This window comes from Asterias rubens, chromosome 2 (assembly GCF_902459465.1).
Source record: "Asterias rubens chromosome 2, eAstRub1.3, whole genome shotgun sequence".
Taxonomy (NCBI): domain Eukaryota; kingdom Metazoa; phylum Echinodermata; class Asteroidea; order Forcipulatida; family Asteriidae; genus Asterias; species Asterias rubens.
This window is the reverse complement of record NC_047063.1, coordinates 8,469,170-8,487,663: the sequence shown is the minus strand read 5'-3', so window position 1 is coordinate 8,487,663 and position 18,494 is coordinate 8,469,170. Positions and strand designations below refer to the sequence as shown.

Sequence of the window (18,494 nt, the reverse complement as noted above, 5' to 3'; positions counted from 1 at the left end):
TAGTGAGAAATTACCTCTTTCTCAAAAACTACATACTGCAGAGGGAGTCGTTTCCCACAATGTTTTATACTATCAACAGCTCTCCAATGCTCGATACCAAGTCGGTTTTTAAGTTAATAATTGTTTTGAGTAAATACCAAATGTGTACCTTCCATTTAAAACTAGATATCAATTATCCACACAAATGTGTCTCAAAACTGCAGTTTTCCTTTTATACGTCGTGAACTAACACTGCATGCCAATTTGTAGATTTGACTTTGTGTAGGTTTGCAAAGTAAAAGGAAAACCACACAATTTTGAGTCATACTTGTATGCATCGTTATAATCTACTATCAACACATCTTTTTAACCATATATGCATTTTATAATAAACAGTTTAAAACGCTTTTCATTGACCAACTCGCCCAAGGCAATGTGTCCCTTTAATACGGAAGCCAAATCCCCTTGACGACACTATCTTTATAACTGTCTGGTTGAGTATGATTGAATAGCTGTAGCAACCTGGGGCGAGTGAGATGAACTAGACTGGGAAATGAGGTCAAAGAGACATTCTTGGGTTTTTTAAGTCAGTGGATTATTGCATTTCTTCTGATTTTGCACAAGTAACGACGCTAAAAAAGAAGTAACGACGCTAAAAAAGAAGTAATTTTGAAGACGTCAAAGGAAGATTCGTTACCAACATTACCACTTAACAATGTTGTTATCCACTCGGGGCTTCTGTGATAACTTATATTATGTAACTATGATTACTATGTGATACTTAACAAATTGTATTGTCAATGCAGAGACATGTTAATTAAAGCCATTATACACTTTCGGTATATAACCAAAAACAAATCACACATTTACAAATAATTTACAGGGTTTACAGACGGTAATGGTGAAAGACTTCTCTTGAAATATTATTCCATGAAATGCTTTACTTTTTGAGAAAATATTAAAACAATATAAATTCTCGATAGCAAGATTTACGGATTTATTTTAAACACATGTCATGACACAGCGAAACGTGCGGAAACAAGAGTGGGTTTTCCCGTTATTTTCTCCTGACTCCGATGACCGATTGAGCATAAATGTTCACAGGTTTGTTATTTTTTATATAAGTCATGATACACCAAGTGTGGGACTTGGACAATACTGTGTATCGAAAGTGTATAATGGCTTTAAATAAAAGTATATAAAACCGAAATCATGCTTTATCTTGATTTTTTTGACAGAGGAATAGATGTCAGTTACCCAAACTCTTTGGATTATTTCATTTTAATTTTTTTGAGCCAACCTGAAGGCTCCCGTCTGAGGTGGGATTCGACCCGGGTTCACAGAGGTGAAAGGTAGGGAAAGAAACCACAGAGCCAACCTGAAGGCTCCGGTCTGAGGTGGGATGCGAACCGGGGTCCACAGAGGTGAAAGGTAGGGAAAGAAACCACAGAGCCAACCTGAAGGCTCCCGTCTGAGGTGGGATTCGACCTGGGGTCCACAGAGGTGAAAGGTAGGGAAAGAAACCACAGAGCCAACCTGAAGGCTCCCGTCTAAGGTGGGATTCGAACCGAGGTCCACAGAGGTGAAAGGCAGGGAAAGAAACCACAGAGCCAACCTGAAGGCTCCCGTCTGAGGTGGGATTCGACCTGGGGTCCACAGAGGTACATGTAGAAGGCAGGGAGAGAAACCACAGAGCCGACCTGATCTCCAGATTAAAAACCCATCCCCAATCTTTTACAATCATTATTTTTCGCCAAAACATGATATTAAAAATATAAAATAAAAACTATAAATCATTCCAACAACATTGTAAAAACATTTTGACAATTGAACATTACCACAACAAAAAGAGAAATGTCCTCTCCTCCACTGGGAGTTTGAGTACATTCGTAAAGCAAGGACATAAACCACGGACCCATGTAGCTTCTACAATCATACAAGTTCAATCCACTAAAAATATAACCGAGCAACAACTCATTTAAAAAATAAACACAGAATCTCCTTCAATCTATCCTTTTCAAGTTTTCAATTTATTGAAACCTCTGCAACATGCATGACAATTTCTCCTCAAATAAATAATATCGTATAATAAATACATTTTATGACAACAACATTTATATTAATCTCTCTCAACGCAAAATCATATTAGAATTTATCAGGCAAAATGTTTAATATACTCTATTGAGTTGTATTTTGTTCAGCCAAATAAAACATTTGTCATAACTTAATAATAAAAAGTATAATTTAAGTTTTTACCTTACACCGATATGCGGTAAGCATTATACGCTCGGTATATTCTCAGTTTGGAAACAAATCCACAGGCATATCATTCAAGTGAGGTTCGAACCCGTAACCCTCACAAATGATACGGTTTGTCAAAAATTAGTAAAGCAACTAGTTTTTGTCTTGCGATTCCAAAACTCAATATTTGAAGAACAGTGAAAACATTTAAGGTATTTTCTCCACTTTTTTTCTTGTAACTCCAATGAAAAATTAAGCTTAAAGGCAGTGGACACTATGGTAATTACTCAAAATAATTATTAGCATAAAACCTTTCTTGCTACTGAGTAATGGGGAGAGGTTGATAATATAAAACATTGTGAGAAACAATGGTGTTTTTTCTTCAGTAATATCTCGCAACTTCGACGATCGCATGAGCTCAAAATTTTATGCATATTTTGAGATACACCAAGTGAGCAGACTGGTCTTTGACAATTACTAATAGTGTCCAGTGCTTTAAATCAATTTCATGATATTGCTTTTCCCAACAGAGCTCGTAATTGTGGGATAAAGGCAAAGGACTGTTTCACTATTGCTGGGTTCGTGAGGGAATTCCAAATTATATTAACTGTTATAATAATTTAATAACAATCTCTTTCAAGGGCACTACTTTCTTTAAATATTTAATAACACAATGGTAGAGATTATTCAATGAAATTTTCAATTGAATAATTCCAATAGAATAATTTCCATTGGGCAAATTTTTCTATTTTATGAGGAAATTAAAGACTCGTCTCTGACAAGATTTTGTTTCAGGTAAACGCTCGTTGATAACATCAGACATTCAAAACAGAATTCCTTAACAAAATGAAAAATAAAATCTTCTTTCAGCGAATGATTGATTTGATTAAGCCATTTGCGAGTTAGATTTGAATAATGTCCGGTACAATGACTTGCTTAGTCACAATGTACCGCTTACATTTGAATTCCTCTCGACTGTAGAGACAGTTGGTATGTCAAATGGTTCGGGGCAAGCTTTTGTATAGCAACTTCCAGGTGAGCAAACCCTGCTACCATTGTGCCAAACAAATTCATTCAGAATTGTGTATGTGGTAACTTATGATCAAGCACGTCATTGTACAAGACATAAGAGAGGTTTCGCAAGCATGCAGATACAGATACGGATAGTATAACCGTATCCGTTCACGTCAGTCGCGTGTTGGATTTTGTTTCGCAAACTATAGGTATGTTTCACTTGAGTGCGCTCCCATTCATCATGAGTGTTTTCCTGACAAACATGACCCATAGAGACCCCGTGTTTGATGCACTACATTTTCTCATCGTTTTGCTTGCAAATGACTAACAATTTTCCATCTATATCAAGCACGATACTAGTAAAAGCAATTCCGTGGGAAATGTTTTTGATCTGGGACAAAAATACAACTAAAAGTGTGTATAACAGTATCCGTTTTTTTACGACGTGTATGAGCTCCCATACCTATTGCTAACGTGTGTGTAAAAAATGATAGTCGCGGGTAGACGTCACGTGAACACACTAAGTGTACGTATCGGTATCTGTATCCATACACTTGCGAAACCTCTCTAATATTAAAATCTAACGCACAATTTACTCATTGAAGAGGGGATCCAAGATCAATTCAGATTTTAAGTTCCACTCATTTTCCAATAGATAGACTCCTTATGAAAATGGGTAGGTTGAAGTTACAATATTACATATTTGGTTTGCGGTTACACCATTTATGTGTATCCACGTGCTTGGTAGATTATGTTCTTTTGAGAACTTGTCTTGCTTTATATTCTACTACCACGAAGTAGATTTTCGGAATGAGTGAGACATCTCTGTTCTCAAAAGCACTGTCCTGCTTAGTAACTACTACCTGGGCAAAAGGCAGAAAATTGGTCGCGACTATTACATGTACTTCAAAAATCTCTAACCTCACATTAAAACGGTGTAAAAGCTCTATTTTTGATATTCTTCAATGCCTTAAAAAATAAAAAATGTCATAATCCCAATAATGTTTGCACATTTTTTTAAAGAGAATTTTCCATTCATTCCTGAATCTTCTGATATTGAATCAAAAACGACATTGAATTTGAGCTTAAAATTGGTGCATACATGAATATTCCTCCCTGGAATGGACAGACCCTTTTTGTTTTTGAAAATAGATCTAGCTGTTGCCAAACAAAAGGACCTGTGGTTAAAAGTCACAAAATAGTTCATGACCTGGGCCCAGTTTCATAGCATTGCTTAACGGTAAGCAAATTTGCGTGCTTACTGTAGAAGAAAAATTTGCTTAAGCCTTAGCGTATTTCACAGGTTAGCAGAAAAATTGGTCGGCCATATTGCGTGTTTACCGTGGATTTGCATTGTGACGTCATTTATTTTCGTGCGAGAAGCACTGGAAGGTTAGCGTGCCTTTTCGTGTACGTGTCGGTTAGCAGTGCTAAAATTACACAGTAAGCACAAAATGGGCAGCTAAGCAGCGCTATGAAATTGGGCCCAGGTGACTTGACTCTAGTAGAGTCTTTCTCAAAGGCATGAATAAAATAAAAATCTTAAAACTTCCAAGTTTTTCTCCAACTTCATGAGGACTCTATCTATTGGAAAATGAGTGCATCCCAAAATGTTATTTGCCCTTTGAGCGTACAAATTTAACACGACAAACAAAATAAACAGTTTTCTTGATGAAAATATTGCAACACTAAAGTAAGTTGCACGCAACTCCTACATACCACAGGAAACCGCATGCAACGAAATAATCTTTATGGAAGAGGGGTGCATCTGACAAAAGCTGCTTTAGGGAGCGCTTTGAGTTTCAGTTTTCTCAAGCCTCTGTCGAGTTTAAACCACCCAAAGAATTTTAATAAAATATATAATTCCGCTATGCAAAGCCTCAAAGAATTTTTTTTACATGTCCAAAAAATGTCTGAATGTTAAGAAACTAGGCGAGCATAGGCAATTCATGGCTCTTCTTTTTATGATTGCTTCAGTTTGACGGACATTTTGTGTACATTGAGACCACATCAACGCTATAGTACATGTATGTTTGTTTGTTTGTTTGTTTTTTTGAATGATCTTTCCATCAGGGGAACTCAGCAAACTCCCACAGAGGGATATAAACACCAAGCTGGCAACAACCAATCTCTCTCATACAAACATTGGGTTAACGTCTATGATTATGAAGTTTGCAAATCAAGAAATTGTGATTCAGTAACTAGACGACAATAATTATTCTAGTCATTGTGAAAATCAGCAGTTAGCTGGGTGATTCGAACCCACAATCTTGTGATTGCAAGTCCTGCAGTCTAACCACTTAAGCAAGCTTGGTAATTAAGTACATCCCAGGGAAATGATTTCTCTTCTAGCTTTCGCAAAATATCTGCAGCATTGCAGACATACAATGTAAGTGGGTCGCAAGGTATAAGTAACTATTGAATGGAGGAAATAAGTGTTTACAACGAGCAAAGGATTGGCGCTTACGGAAGCAGGCTTTTTTCGCGCTCATGTCAAGTGTATTTCACGTATTAGCAGGGAACTATTGCTTGTGCTTACTCTACATTACTAAGCACTCTTTGCTTACTAATAGCACAGAATTTTTACCCTGTTAAAGAGGAATTCACAGAATCCAGTTGTAAGCAGAGCCAGAAAATTGCCCCCCCCCCCCCCAGTTTCCAGCCAATAATATATCATAAATATGTTCACAACTAAAATCTGAGTTGGAAGTACTGATAGTGGTCTTAACCCAACTCACGTTAAACTACAGTGGTGGGGCTACGGCTGAATGGAGCAGCTTTGTAGCAAGTTCGAGTGGGCACATTTAGTCCACCTGCGATTGACTACTGACCAGCAACGCACATGTGCAGTGATGTACTCACTAAAAGGAAATCACCTTAATATAGTGGAAAATTACTTCTTTCTCAAAAACTCTGTTACTTCAGAGGGAGCCGTTTCTCACAATGATTTATACTATCAAAAGCTCTCCATTGCTTGTTCCCATAAAAGTTTTTATGCTAACAATTATGTTGAGTAATTATTAATAGTGTCCATTGCCTTTAAACAACTTATGGGTTCAAAGGAGGAAATACTTCGTCAGACAAAATGTCAAATTCAAGGCCGTTTTGATTAAACATCATACTCTACCAATTTGAAAATGAGTACATCACAAAATTAAATTTGACAGTTCCCTTCATCTTTAAATACAATTGACACTATTGGTAATTGTCAAAGACCAATCTCAAATTCTAAATCCGAGGTCACAAAATCAAATTCATCAAAAATTACTTCACTTCAGAGGAAGCTGTTTCTCACAATGTTTTTATACCGTCAACCTCTCCCCATTACTTGTTACCAAGTAAGGTTTTATGCTAATAATTATTTTGAGTAACTACCAATAGTGTCCACTGCCTTTAAACAGCAGTAATGGAGATTTCTGTAGCGCCAGTGTCGGCCAATTTCATGCTCATGAGGCATGAACATTATCACCCATGTCATAGGGACATCTACTTCATTCTTTAGAGCATCTCAGCTCCCTGGGGGAGTATACAGCCCAAGCTGCCAAGCATGTAGTGCATCAAGCTAAATCAATCACAAAAACCATCTCTGCCCTCACGGGGCACCCATTTTACCCCTTGGTAAAGAGAAGCAATTATAGTTAAGTGTCTTGCTCAAGGACACAAGTGTCACGACCATGATCGAACCCATACAGTGATGACTTATTAACCAGAACTTGACGTGCACTAGACCTGCCACAAGGTGCCATGTTATAATAATAATAATAATATCCGTTTTTTATATAGCGCTTTATACACCACATCTCAAAGCGCTTCCAATATTATTACCCTGATCACTGGGCCATTTCATACCTTCAATCATCTCAGCTCCCTGGGGAGTATACAGCCTGTGCCGCCATACGTTAGGCCTGTCCAACTATAATTCAGACAACCCAAATATAACAGGGGCATGTCCCCTGCAAGACGCCCTGTCTAAGAAGTCATGCATGACTGAATATAAAGGCAGGGATGTCATGGGCTGTTGAAAAGGAAAACAACTAAACTATGAGCGTGAATGCTTCTGGGTGCGACGCCTGCTTACATACATTTATCTTTGGTTTCGACAAACCTACTCTAAAATCTGGGGTGATCCATATGGTTTTATCTTCATTTTCTTATGAATTTGGTCTTATTTAATAAGATGTTTAATTTGCACCGAGATAAAATATTAATATTACACCTATGTGTGTAAGCACTGTATACTCAGTACTTTCCCCAGAGTTCTGTGAAAAAAATCACAGGCATATTACTTAGGTGGGATTCGAACCCACGACCTTTGCAATTCTAGAGCAGTGTCATACAAACTAGACCACGAAGATTGCCTTGTACATGTAGCTAGAGGCAATTCAAATCCTATATTTTAACAGCGGGTACTGCAACTAATTTAGTCTTGTCTCTGAAGAAGGTCTGGTTTGGATCGAAAACTAAGGCCATCTACCCCACTCATTATAAAAAACAAATATACTATATTTTTGGGGTGAAAAAACAGATTTTTGGTTGAAAACAGAGAAATCTCATCCCTGATAAGACAAGACATTGTCCCCATCCACGTAACTATGTAAACGTGTAGATGCATTTCATTTGTACCTTCCAACTGCCAGATCAACATTGACTAGACCCCCAGGAGTAACTTCATCAAACACAACGTTCATCGGATATTTGCCATCCGACACCGTCAATATTTACAGGCCCGCGCCGGGAAAAGAATTAAGGAACAAACTCTTGACTCTTCAACCAAGGGTTTTGGGGCTGAAGTAGGAAACAGCATTTCTTTAGGGTCGAGAACTGCTCAGCCAGCGTTTTTGTTAGAATACACGAATGTATCTACATTCATGTTTAAAAACACAAGACACGTTTGGTAATTGTCATAGACCAAAATTCTCACTTGGTGTATCCAAACATATGCATAAGATAACAAAATCTGTAAAATTGTACAGGCCCGGTAGAAAAAAAAGAGTCAAGGAACAAACTCCTGAGTCTTCAACCGAGGGTTTTTGGGGCTGAAGTAGGAAAGAGCATTTCTTCAGGGGTGAGAACTGATCCAGCCAGCATTTTTGTTGGAATACATGAATGTATCTACATTCATGTTTAAAAACACAAGACACGTTTGGTAATTTTAATAGACCAGAATTCTCACTTGGTGTATACAGGCTCGGTAGAAAAACAGAATCAAGGAACAAACTCTCAAGTCTTCAACCGAGGGTTTTGGGGGCTGAAGGAGGAAAGAGCATTTCTTCGGGGTCAAGAATTTTTTAAGTCAGCTCTTTTGTTGGAATACATGAATGTACCGACATCTTTACGATGGAATACATGAATGTATCTACATTCATGTTTAACGACAGAGTGGCTTGTGAGTGGCTTGTGAGTGGCTTCTAGCCAGAGGTGGATATGGACGCTCAGTAACCCGAGGAAATGTCATGAGCTCTGCCTCACTTTACAAACATGCAGAAAAGCCATTACAGCAAACTAATATATAAAGTTGCCCGACATAACACTTCCGGGCCAGTTGTACATTTATGACGGTACATCAATACTTTTCGCTGGGAATTGACTTTTGGGTACTTTCACTCAAATCGACCGGTCATCCAGAAACCTACATCGAGTTCACCAATGAATATTTATCCATCCAAACGTGACATATTTTAAGTATTTGAGTTTCTTTTTTTCAGATATCTCTGACAGCTCAAGCTTTTTTCGTTTAAATCAGTCGCCACTTTGTCAAGAGAGAGTATTGTAAACATGAATATATTTGTGGGTGATTGACACTTTCTATTTATTCTCACCCTTAAGGAACAATGGCGGCAGCCGGCGACTTGTACCAAAATGCCCAAAGGGGACGTAAGGTTTGACCAACTAAAGCAGCCTCAAGATTTATGCTCAAAGAAGAGCAACAGGCCATCAAAAAAAAAAACATTGAATTGACATTTTCCAATGGTTCCCATGTTAACAAAGAATCTTCACATCTAAAACAAAATCTAAAGGTCACAGATAACTGGGGCTTTGAGGCTGAGCGGTCTCGGGTGGCGGATTCAAGTACCATAATACAGAGTGTGGGTTCGAATCCTGGCCCAGTCAGACGCCACACTTGTTGTCCTTGAGCAAGGCACTTTATCATAATTGCTTCTCTCAACCCAGGAATAGTTTTTGAGAAAGAGGTAATTTCTCACTGAAATACTTGAGTATAATAAAAGACTTCAGGCCTAAAGCACAAACTTGTGCAACAAGGGTGTTTTTTTTTTTCATTCATTATTCTCTTGCAACTTCGATTAACCAATCAAGACCAAATTTTCACAGGTTTATTATTTTATGCATATGTTGGGATACACCAAGTGAAAATACTGCTCTTTGACAATTACCAAAGGTGTCCAGTGCCTTTAAAGCAAATCTGTATTTTTCCTGTCGAGGGAATTCTCACCCACAATGACTCAACACAATTAAACCAAGGTGGCCTGATCACTCAACAACCGAAGCCTTAATTTTATAATTGGATAACGTTTCTTGGTACAGAATGCCTCGTCTTATTAAAAGGAATGCATTTAACCTTCGCATCTCATTTATAAGACACTACTTCCATCAATGAAGATTCTTGGGATACCTGCATTAAAGGCAGTGGACACTATTGGTAATTATTCAAAATAATTATCATCATAAAACCTTACTTGATTACGAGTAATGGGGAGAAGTTGATAGTAAAAAACATTGTAAGAAACAGCCTTCTCTGAAGTGATGTAGTTTTCGAGAAAGAAGTCATTTTCCACGAATTTGATTTTGAGACCTCAGATTTAGAATTTGAGGTCTCGAAATCAAGCATCTGAAAGCACACTTTCTTCCATATCTCGCAACTTTGACGACCGATTGAGCTCAAATTTTAACAGGTTTGTTATATTATGCAGTCTTTGACAATTACCAATAGTGTCCAGTGTCTTTAAAGGCACTGGACACCTTTGGTAATTGTCAAAGACCAGTTGAATACAGAGTCTGCTTACTGAGAAAACAGCAACAAACAGTCATGGTATTTTCACATGAGCTACGAAACCACCCCAGGTTTGACGCAACTGCAGTTGCCAACAACACCTCTGGCTGCAGCATTCGCAAACAGACACCAACCCTTAAAAATCTGAAAAATTATTTCTGAGCTCCAAATGTTTTGGGGCCCTTTCTTAAAAGAGTTGAAGCTGCAGTGCTTCTCACCAAGTTTTTATGGCAATAAAGTTGTGGAGAATTTATCAATCTATGACCAAACCTTCACTCTTTCTACCTAGGGGGCACCAAAGCAAACTACTGGGGGTATGGGAAACTCATACAGCTAACAAGAAATTGCATGTGATACGCTCGATTTTGACTTCATTGAGGCAAGAATAGCTTACTCCCGTCTTTGTTGAAGTTGTCTTGTGAGCCCTTCACCAAGACGATCGTTATCTGTTCCTCTCGAAGAAACGAAGACCACGCCCGGAAAACATGTTCACTAACCTCAAACTTAAAAAAGTACAAGAAATTGTAAAGCATCCAGAAGGGGCGAGTCAAAATAGGGAGATCGCCAAAATAGGGCTAGATCGCTCAGTTGGCCGAGCGCCGGCACGTTAATCTGGAGGTCAATAGTTCGAGTCCCACTATGAGCCAATTTTTGTGTGTTCAACACCAAAATCAGCCTCGGTCAGAGTCACATTCCTGACCGTAGACCAGAAATATATCTGACCGTCTTTAAAAAGTACAAGAAATGGTGAAACATCCAAAAGAGGCATGTGAACCACCCTGTGCCTTCAAGCGAGTTGATTTATTTTTCTGGAGAGATTAAAAATAGAAAAACTGGCACTATTGGCCATTCATGCCGGACAAGGTGATTGTTAAACTGGAAGGTCGTCTATGTGTGTACAAAACTCCGCAAGGCTCCGCGGCTGCACCGTCCGCCGGGCGCTGAACTCCGGCATGCTCAGTGATCGTTTAGTGGCTTTATTATTAACATCGTCATCATCCAGATTCAACGGAGACACGCGGACGTGATTACGCATCCGTGTCAGACTAGTAGTTCTTTTGACAACCCACTCGCTAAGTGTTTCCTCCTGAGGGCGCTCTTGTATCACCTGATCCATAACCGCTTTCATGAGTAACGGCAACTCCTCGACCCTGGGTTCTCTCACTAACAACTCTCGATATCTGTTGATTATCCGACCAGTTTCCGTCGACTTAATCGCGCTGCATAGTTCCTCGAGTTGCAGCATCTGGAGCTGGGGTACGGAGTAATATTTGGGCGGGGCGCTTGCCAGCCAGCTGTAGTCGGCCACGCCCTGCTTCTTCTTCTGCTCGTCCTCCCGTTGCCGGTTGGCATTCTCGCACTCTTTGATCTGGAATTCGAGTTCCGTCAAGAGACACTCGCGTACCACACTCGTCTCATTCCGCTCAGTGAGTTTCAGCTCGTTGCGGAAGAGCGACGTCAGTGGCATACTCTCCGGTTAGGATAGAGTCTGTCCTGTTTGGAAAAAAAAACAAACACACAGTTGGTGATTTGGTGATTGTATACACGCATCAATAAGTACTGCATACAGTTAGGCCTATGCCCTAAATAACAAGAGAGGTTTGCGGTGACACCATGTGAATATCTCTTTTTGAGTAGTGTTGGTTCTGAAAAGAGCCGGTGGTTGACGATTCAACAGTTAATTGCAGCGTGCTCTGCAGTGTTTCTACAGTGTGCTCTGATCGTCCTCAGGAGAATGCTAAGATATATTATTATGGTGTTACCACAAACAAACTTCTCTTAGGCTATTACCATTAAGGAACAAAATCATACTGTTATGATTTGCACACAATTTGTAATAATAGGCAAACACTTTGGGTCAAGTAATATTTTCCGTTTAATTAGACCCTACATTTAAGAAGAAATAATATTATCAAGCAGTCAATTTAATTTAAATGGGTAGGCCTATTGGCTAAAATCAGAAAATCATCTGTAATCATCTACTCAAACTTTACAAGAAAATTCTGATTAACCAGGAAATGGAAAAACCCCAACAATTTCCTTGATGAGTTTTAAAGCTGTGTAAAGTTCAAACTTCCAATCCAATCATCTACACTAACTTCAACAGAATCATTCAATATTTAGGGTAGGCCTTTCTAAGTATGACAGTTTCTTTATGATAACCTTTTTTGTACAGCATTTATTTCAGTGATAAATTGATCATGTGGGCACCCCTCCCCCAAAACGGCCACAAGTAGTAAAACCCACAAGAACACCTGACAGAAGAATATTTGATATTAAAATAGGATTGCAATAGATGAAAGTGTACATACAGCAAGTAGAGCTAAACATTGACAATCTTAAAGAAAACAAATTTTAAGAAATATCTGGAAAGGAAAAAATATATGAACACATTTATATATAAATAAAGAAAATTAAAAACAAATTAAACAAAATCATTATTCACATCTGATGAAAGAATGGTGAAGTGAAGTTTCATTCACAGATGCAAAAATAAATCAACACATTTATGAAAGGCAATAACACATTTGAAAATGAAATATGATGAAGTTAAACAAGCAGATTTTAGTAGCCCACATGGCAAGTTGAGAGGTGGTGTTAACTAGCCCAGAGCAGTTTTTACTAGACAATGTACACACCGGGCTAGTGTAAAGGGTTACTATCACACAATCAAAAATGTATGAACAAATTTTTTCAAAAATCATTATTCGCATCTGAAATGAAATGTTCAAAAGAAGTCACACTCATGAATTCAAAAATAATGTAACACATTGTAAAAAGTTAATAATATGCACATCTGAAAAGGAAACATTACATTATGTGACCCACTCTGTGAAAATGAGTCACATGTCGCCCAATGCAATATTAAGTTATGGGCAGTTTAATGTGGAAAATGTAAAATAAATAAAAACAGATATTTAGTTGCATGGTTAACCATAAAGCTTTGAATACAACTATTTCATGTCTTTTGCACACAATGGTAGTTTAAAATATCATTTTACTTGTAATTCGTTTTTCACAAAAAAAATGGTGTAGTGGCTAATTACAAACGGGAGTAACTCAGCAACGCGACACACCCTAAAGCTTAGACACATACCAAATTACTGCTGCTGATGTGTTCTTTCTTGCCATGCATATAACTCAATTCCTGAAATTACCTACATCTGACTCATTTTCACAGAGCGGGTCACATATGCACATTACATAAATTAAAGTAGGTTGCACAGTTTTTCAGTAGCCCACACGGCAATTGGAGAGGTGGTGTTTACTAGCCCGTAGAAGTTTTTACTAGACAATGGGCTAGATGTTAAGGGTTATATTCCCACACTCAAAAATATTTGAAAACTATTTTTAAAAGTCATTGTTCACATCTGATAAAGGAACGTCCAAAAGAAGTTACATTTCAAACACTCAAAAACAAATAAACAAGTTGAGATGTTTACTAGCCCGTAGCAGATTTTACTAGACACTCAAAAAAATTATGAGTACATTTTAAAAAGGTAAAATTCACAGAAATATGAGAATTTTAACCAAGTAGGTTGCACAGTTTGTGGAAGCCCACAGGGCAAGTTTGAAAGAAGTGGTGAAGAGGAATGGTCAAATAAAGTTTCATTCCAGACACTCAAAAATGTGTGAACATATTCTAAAAAGATAGACTCACAACTGGTAAGGAAGAAATATTATGAGCATTATAAAAAAAGTAGGTTGCAGTGGTTTTTTTTTAGTTGAGAAGTGGTGTTTTATTGTCCTAGCATGTAGCAGTATTCACTAGACAATGTACTACGGGCTAGTGTTAAAGGTAAGTCCTTTATACATAGCAATATTATATTATTATTATTATAACACAGGAATTTTGATATTTAATTGGACTGCCTTTGACGATAATGCACATCAAGACAATCAAGCAAAAACATTTCATATAATCTGTATAGAAAACACCTTTAAAGGAACACGTTGCCTTGGATCAGTCGAGTTGGTCTTTGAAAAGCGTTTGTAACCGTTTGTTATAAAATGCACATGGTTAGAAAGATAATTTAAAAGTAGAATACAATGATCCACACAAATTTGCCTCGAAATTGCGTTTATGGGAGTCAAAAATTTGACTACCATAAATGGCCGACCGTGTTGGTCGACGAGGTAAAAGGAAAACCACGCAATTTCGAGTGATACTTGTGTGGGTCATTATATTCTACTTTTAAAATATCTTTCCAACCATATGCATTTTATAACAAACGGTTACTAACGCTTTTCAAAGACCAACTCGACCTATCCAAGGCAACGTGTTCCTTTAAGATTCTGTAGAGGCTTCCAGTGCAGGTCTCACCTTGACATTTCACGATCTGCTTCATTATATAAATTTTAAAAAAGCCTTCATTCCATCTAAGCACTTAAAATACCAGATCGATTGACAAAAGAAAAAACAAATGCAATCTGAAAATGACAACGGTAGTTATATGCACACAGTGTCTCCACAAACGTCGCTCGATTATATGAGGCAAGAGGATAATATTGACCACAAGAATAATTTTGAGAAACCACTTCATAATGCATCTCTAATGCCACAAGGCCTCTCTAATGCCGCAAGGACTCTTAGCACTCTACATAAAAAGTACTGTTTTTGTAACCAGGTAATATTTTTTCTCAAGTCGAGTCAGAGTCGCAAATCATCTTTGCTCAAGTCAAGTCAAATCATGAATCATTTTTGTGAGTTAAGTCACAAGTCTTTTTGCTCAAAACAAGTAGAGTCAGAAGTAAAATTTTCGCAAGATTTTGCCACAGTTATTTTAAAAAACACCCGATAATTACATTGTTGTAAAAGCCAAAAAATATTGAAGTTTCAATTAATTTTGGCACCAGTCATGTTAAATCTTAAGTAATTTTTCCTCAAGTCAAGTAAATGAAATTGGTAAATCGAGTCTAACTTGAGTCCAAGTCGGTGACTCCAGTCAACAATGCTGAAGAGAAGAAGAAGAAATCAAAATTATTCCACAATTATTCCAAAGCACAAAAACATACATGAAATCTAAAATCAGGGAAAACATTCATCAAAACAACAACAATCACAAAGATCAACAGCATCCACAGGTTTTGATTAAAAATAATATAAAAAAATCTTCAAATTATTACCCAATTGGATAAGGATAAGTTTATAATTAGTTTACAATGTTTTGTTGTAAACACACTACTGTACATTGAGCCTTCGAGAAAGACTCTGCTGAGGCCAAATTCTTATCTTGCCCAAAACTATTTATTTTTGCATTTGTACAATAAGCCCTTTGGTTGGTAAGCAGTTTGCAAAAGCTACATTCCACATCATTACAAATAATCAGATTATGAGATTGTTGTGTCTTTTAGTCCCACCCGTGTAATGTCCCTGTGAATTAATTTCACAGAACTCGGGTGAGTACCGAGTATACAGTGCTTACACACATCGGTGTGCAGGTAAAACCAATATTAATATTCTTTAAATCCTCAATGCAAATTTTAACATCTATTAAATTGTCTTGTTTCTTGCAAGATTTTCCCTCCAAGCAATTTGCTTCATCTGGAAAGGAAACTTGCCCACTCTAGCTCTTAAAATAACGTTCCAAGGTCCACCTTCGGAAATCCATTATCGTGTTTAGAACAATTGCCTCGATCTTGACAAGCAGCCAACAAACATGACTGTAATATATTTCTATATACCTTGGTTCTGATGGCATGTCTTTATCACGGCAAATTTAAAGAGAGTTTAGGCCCTTCCGCTTAAAGGCAGTGGACACTATTGGTAATTATTCAAAATAATTATTAGCACAAAACCTTACTTGGTGACGAGTAATGGGGAGAGGTTGATGATATAAAACATTGTGAGAAACGACTCCCTCTGAAGTGCCATAGTTTTCGAGAAAGAATTAATTTTCCACGAATTTGATTTCGAGACCTCAGATTTAGAATTTGAGGTTTTGAAATCAACCATCTCAATGCACACAACTTCGTGTGACAAGGGTGTTTTTTTTCTTTCATTGTTATCTCGCAACTTAGACGACCAATTGAGCTCAAATTTTCACAGGTTTGTTATTTCATGCATATGTCGAGTTACACCACATGAGAAGACTGGTCTTTGACAATTACCAAAAGTGTCCAGTGTCTTTAAAGGGAAAGTGTATGTTTGGTAATCACTCCTAAGACGGTAGGTTGATTGAGACTGGGAGAGGGATTTCATGGTTATGAGTTCTTGAATGTATGTAATAGAAATAAACTCTTTGGTAAAGAAGTTATTCATAACCCCAGACCTTGAAATAAAATACCCCTTGGCACCAACAGCAATGGGAGACTTTTGGATGGTCCTTTGTCACAGTTCTCGCAAGCAGTGCGCGTGCTCAGACCTACGCGCGCAATACTGAGCGTGTGGCACGCACAGGCTCAAAGCCGGAAAAAAAGGAATGTTATTTCTGCTGCCGCCAGCATCTCACAAGTCTTTCATTCCCATGGTGCCCTGTGCTTTTGCTGTGAATCCTGTGATCCCCTTTGCAAAGTTCCAATACAAATTTACGTTTGCCTCATAGAAGTGCCCCATAAAATAGAAACATTGCTGTGCCCCTTCAAAAGCAAAATTCATCATGGCCTGATTATCTCCAACTCCAAAGACATGTGAAATTGTTTTACTCATTTCTCAAAAAACTACAGCACCTCAGCAAGTAATATTTCAAAGGAAGCTTTCTACAAAATTTGCTGTGCCCCTTCAAGACCAAAATTCACGACCTGATACTGATAATCTTTTTGTTTGCTAGGATAACTCAGAAAATAGAATTAGATGTTGTAAAATGCTTACCAACCAAAAGGACCTATGTTATTTAATGCAAAAAAAAAGGAGTCAATAGCCTGACGTTTCGACCCTAGCAGAGTCTTTCTCAAAGGCTAGAATAATTCCAAAGACACGTTTTTACATTACCATGAGAAATTCACGAAGACTTAGTAATGGCAGATAAAGAAGTGTTCACACTTATTCATAGAAAATGTAAGTAGCTGTTGACTTGTCTAATACTTGTCACGTTAAGAGCGAGGCAATTGTTCTGAATTGAATGATGGAATTTCCCAAGGTAGACATTGGAACGTTATTAAGAGAGCTAGAATGGGCAGGTTTCCTCCCGGAAGTGGCAAATTGCTCGGAGGAGTTTTGCAAGAAATAAGAGGGGGGAAAATAATCCTATAGAAGGCTAATTTGAAACAATGTATTGTGAACAAAAGTAGAATTAGCTGTAGCAAACTGCATACCAACCAAAAGGACCTACAATATACAGTATTAATGCATACAAACAATAGTTAATCAGGCCTGTATGCTTCATTTTTGAAAGGGCAAGGGGCACCCCGGCATTTTCTCCTTGGTAAAGGGCGCCCTATGAGAAAAATATAAATATCTACTTGAGCATTTTAAGGGCACCAAGGCAATGACCAGGGGGCATGAACGCAATTGCCTTCCTCCATGAAGTATCAGGCCTGGTTAATGGCCAGAGGTTTTGAATCTAGCAGAGTCTTTCTCGAAGGTTTAATGACAATTCATTACACATACTGGCCCCTGGTGTAACAAAAACAGCGATGAGGAAAGAAATGAAAAGATAGTGAGGCAGTTGTTTTCTTTTCTTTTGCCACATTGTTTGTGACACTTTGCCGGGCACACAACGGTAAGTCACTGTCTCTTGCAATTTTCAAACGAAAAACCAACTTCGACAAAAAAACAAAAGTGAAAATGAGAGAGCAATGTTTTCAGGAGTCGCATAAATCCATTGTTCATGCTTAAAATAACTTTTACCTCCCTGAGACGAAAATTATTTACGTGAAATTATTTTACTCATTTAAAAAAAAAAAACAGCACCTCAGCAAGTAATATTTCAATTGAAGCTTTCTACCATTGTTATCTTTCAACCGTTTAAGTTTAATGTAATCTGTTGACGTTTTTGTCGTACAAAAAGAACCCAAACCCTTTTAAAAAAGTCTCTTACCTGGTATAATAGCTGCGACTGCAAGTACACTGCACGCTGTCATCGGCACTCTCTGTAAATGAAGCAAAATGAATTCAAGCAACTCAATTTATATGGACACAGTGCGGGGAGAATAAAAAACCTAGACTTGTAGCTAGTCCTTGGGTGGAAACTCAACCATCCCGCCCTCCACCCCCATTGCTGTACGTATGTGGCTTGTTTGATACATTCCGTTTATCTTCGTCACCCAGGTATTCGATTTGAATATTTCATCAGGACTTTAACAAAACATG

The 18,494-nt window shown here is 37.8% G+C and overlaps 1 protein-coding gene across 2 annotated transcripts; it reads right to left on the bottom strand.

Moving 5' to 3' along the window:
* Nucleotides 1-10,426: 10,426 nt before the first annotated feature.
* LOC117306965 (protein RD3-like) lies at nt 10,427-18,275 on the bottom strand. 2 transcript variants are annotated; one of them, XM_033791567.1, is made up of 2 exons: nt 18,223-18,275; nt 10,427-11,737 (listed from the first exon to the last, which is right to left on the bottom strand). In XM_033791567.1, the coding sequence occupies exon 2, from the start codon at nt 11,709-11,711 to the stop codon at nt 11,115-11,117; it is 597 nt and encodes a 198-aa protein (XP_033647458.1). In that variant the 5' UTR covers nt 11,712-11,737; nt 18,223-18,275; the 3' UTR covers nt 10,427-11,114. The 2 variants fall into 2 exon arrangements, with proteins under 2 accessions (XP_033647458.1, XP_033647459.1); XM_033791568.1 differs by having other exon boundaries at nt 10,427-11,732; nt 18,223-18,260.
* Nucleotides 18,276-18,494: the final 219 nt, after the last annotated feature.

Bases quoted from the DNA above. Each gene is read 5' to 3' on its own strand.
- LOC117306965 (XM_033791567.1), bottom strand. From the start codon at position 11,711: ATGCCACTGACGTCGCTCTTCCGCAACGAGCTGAAACTCACTGAGCGG.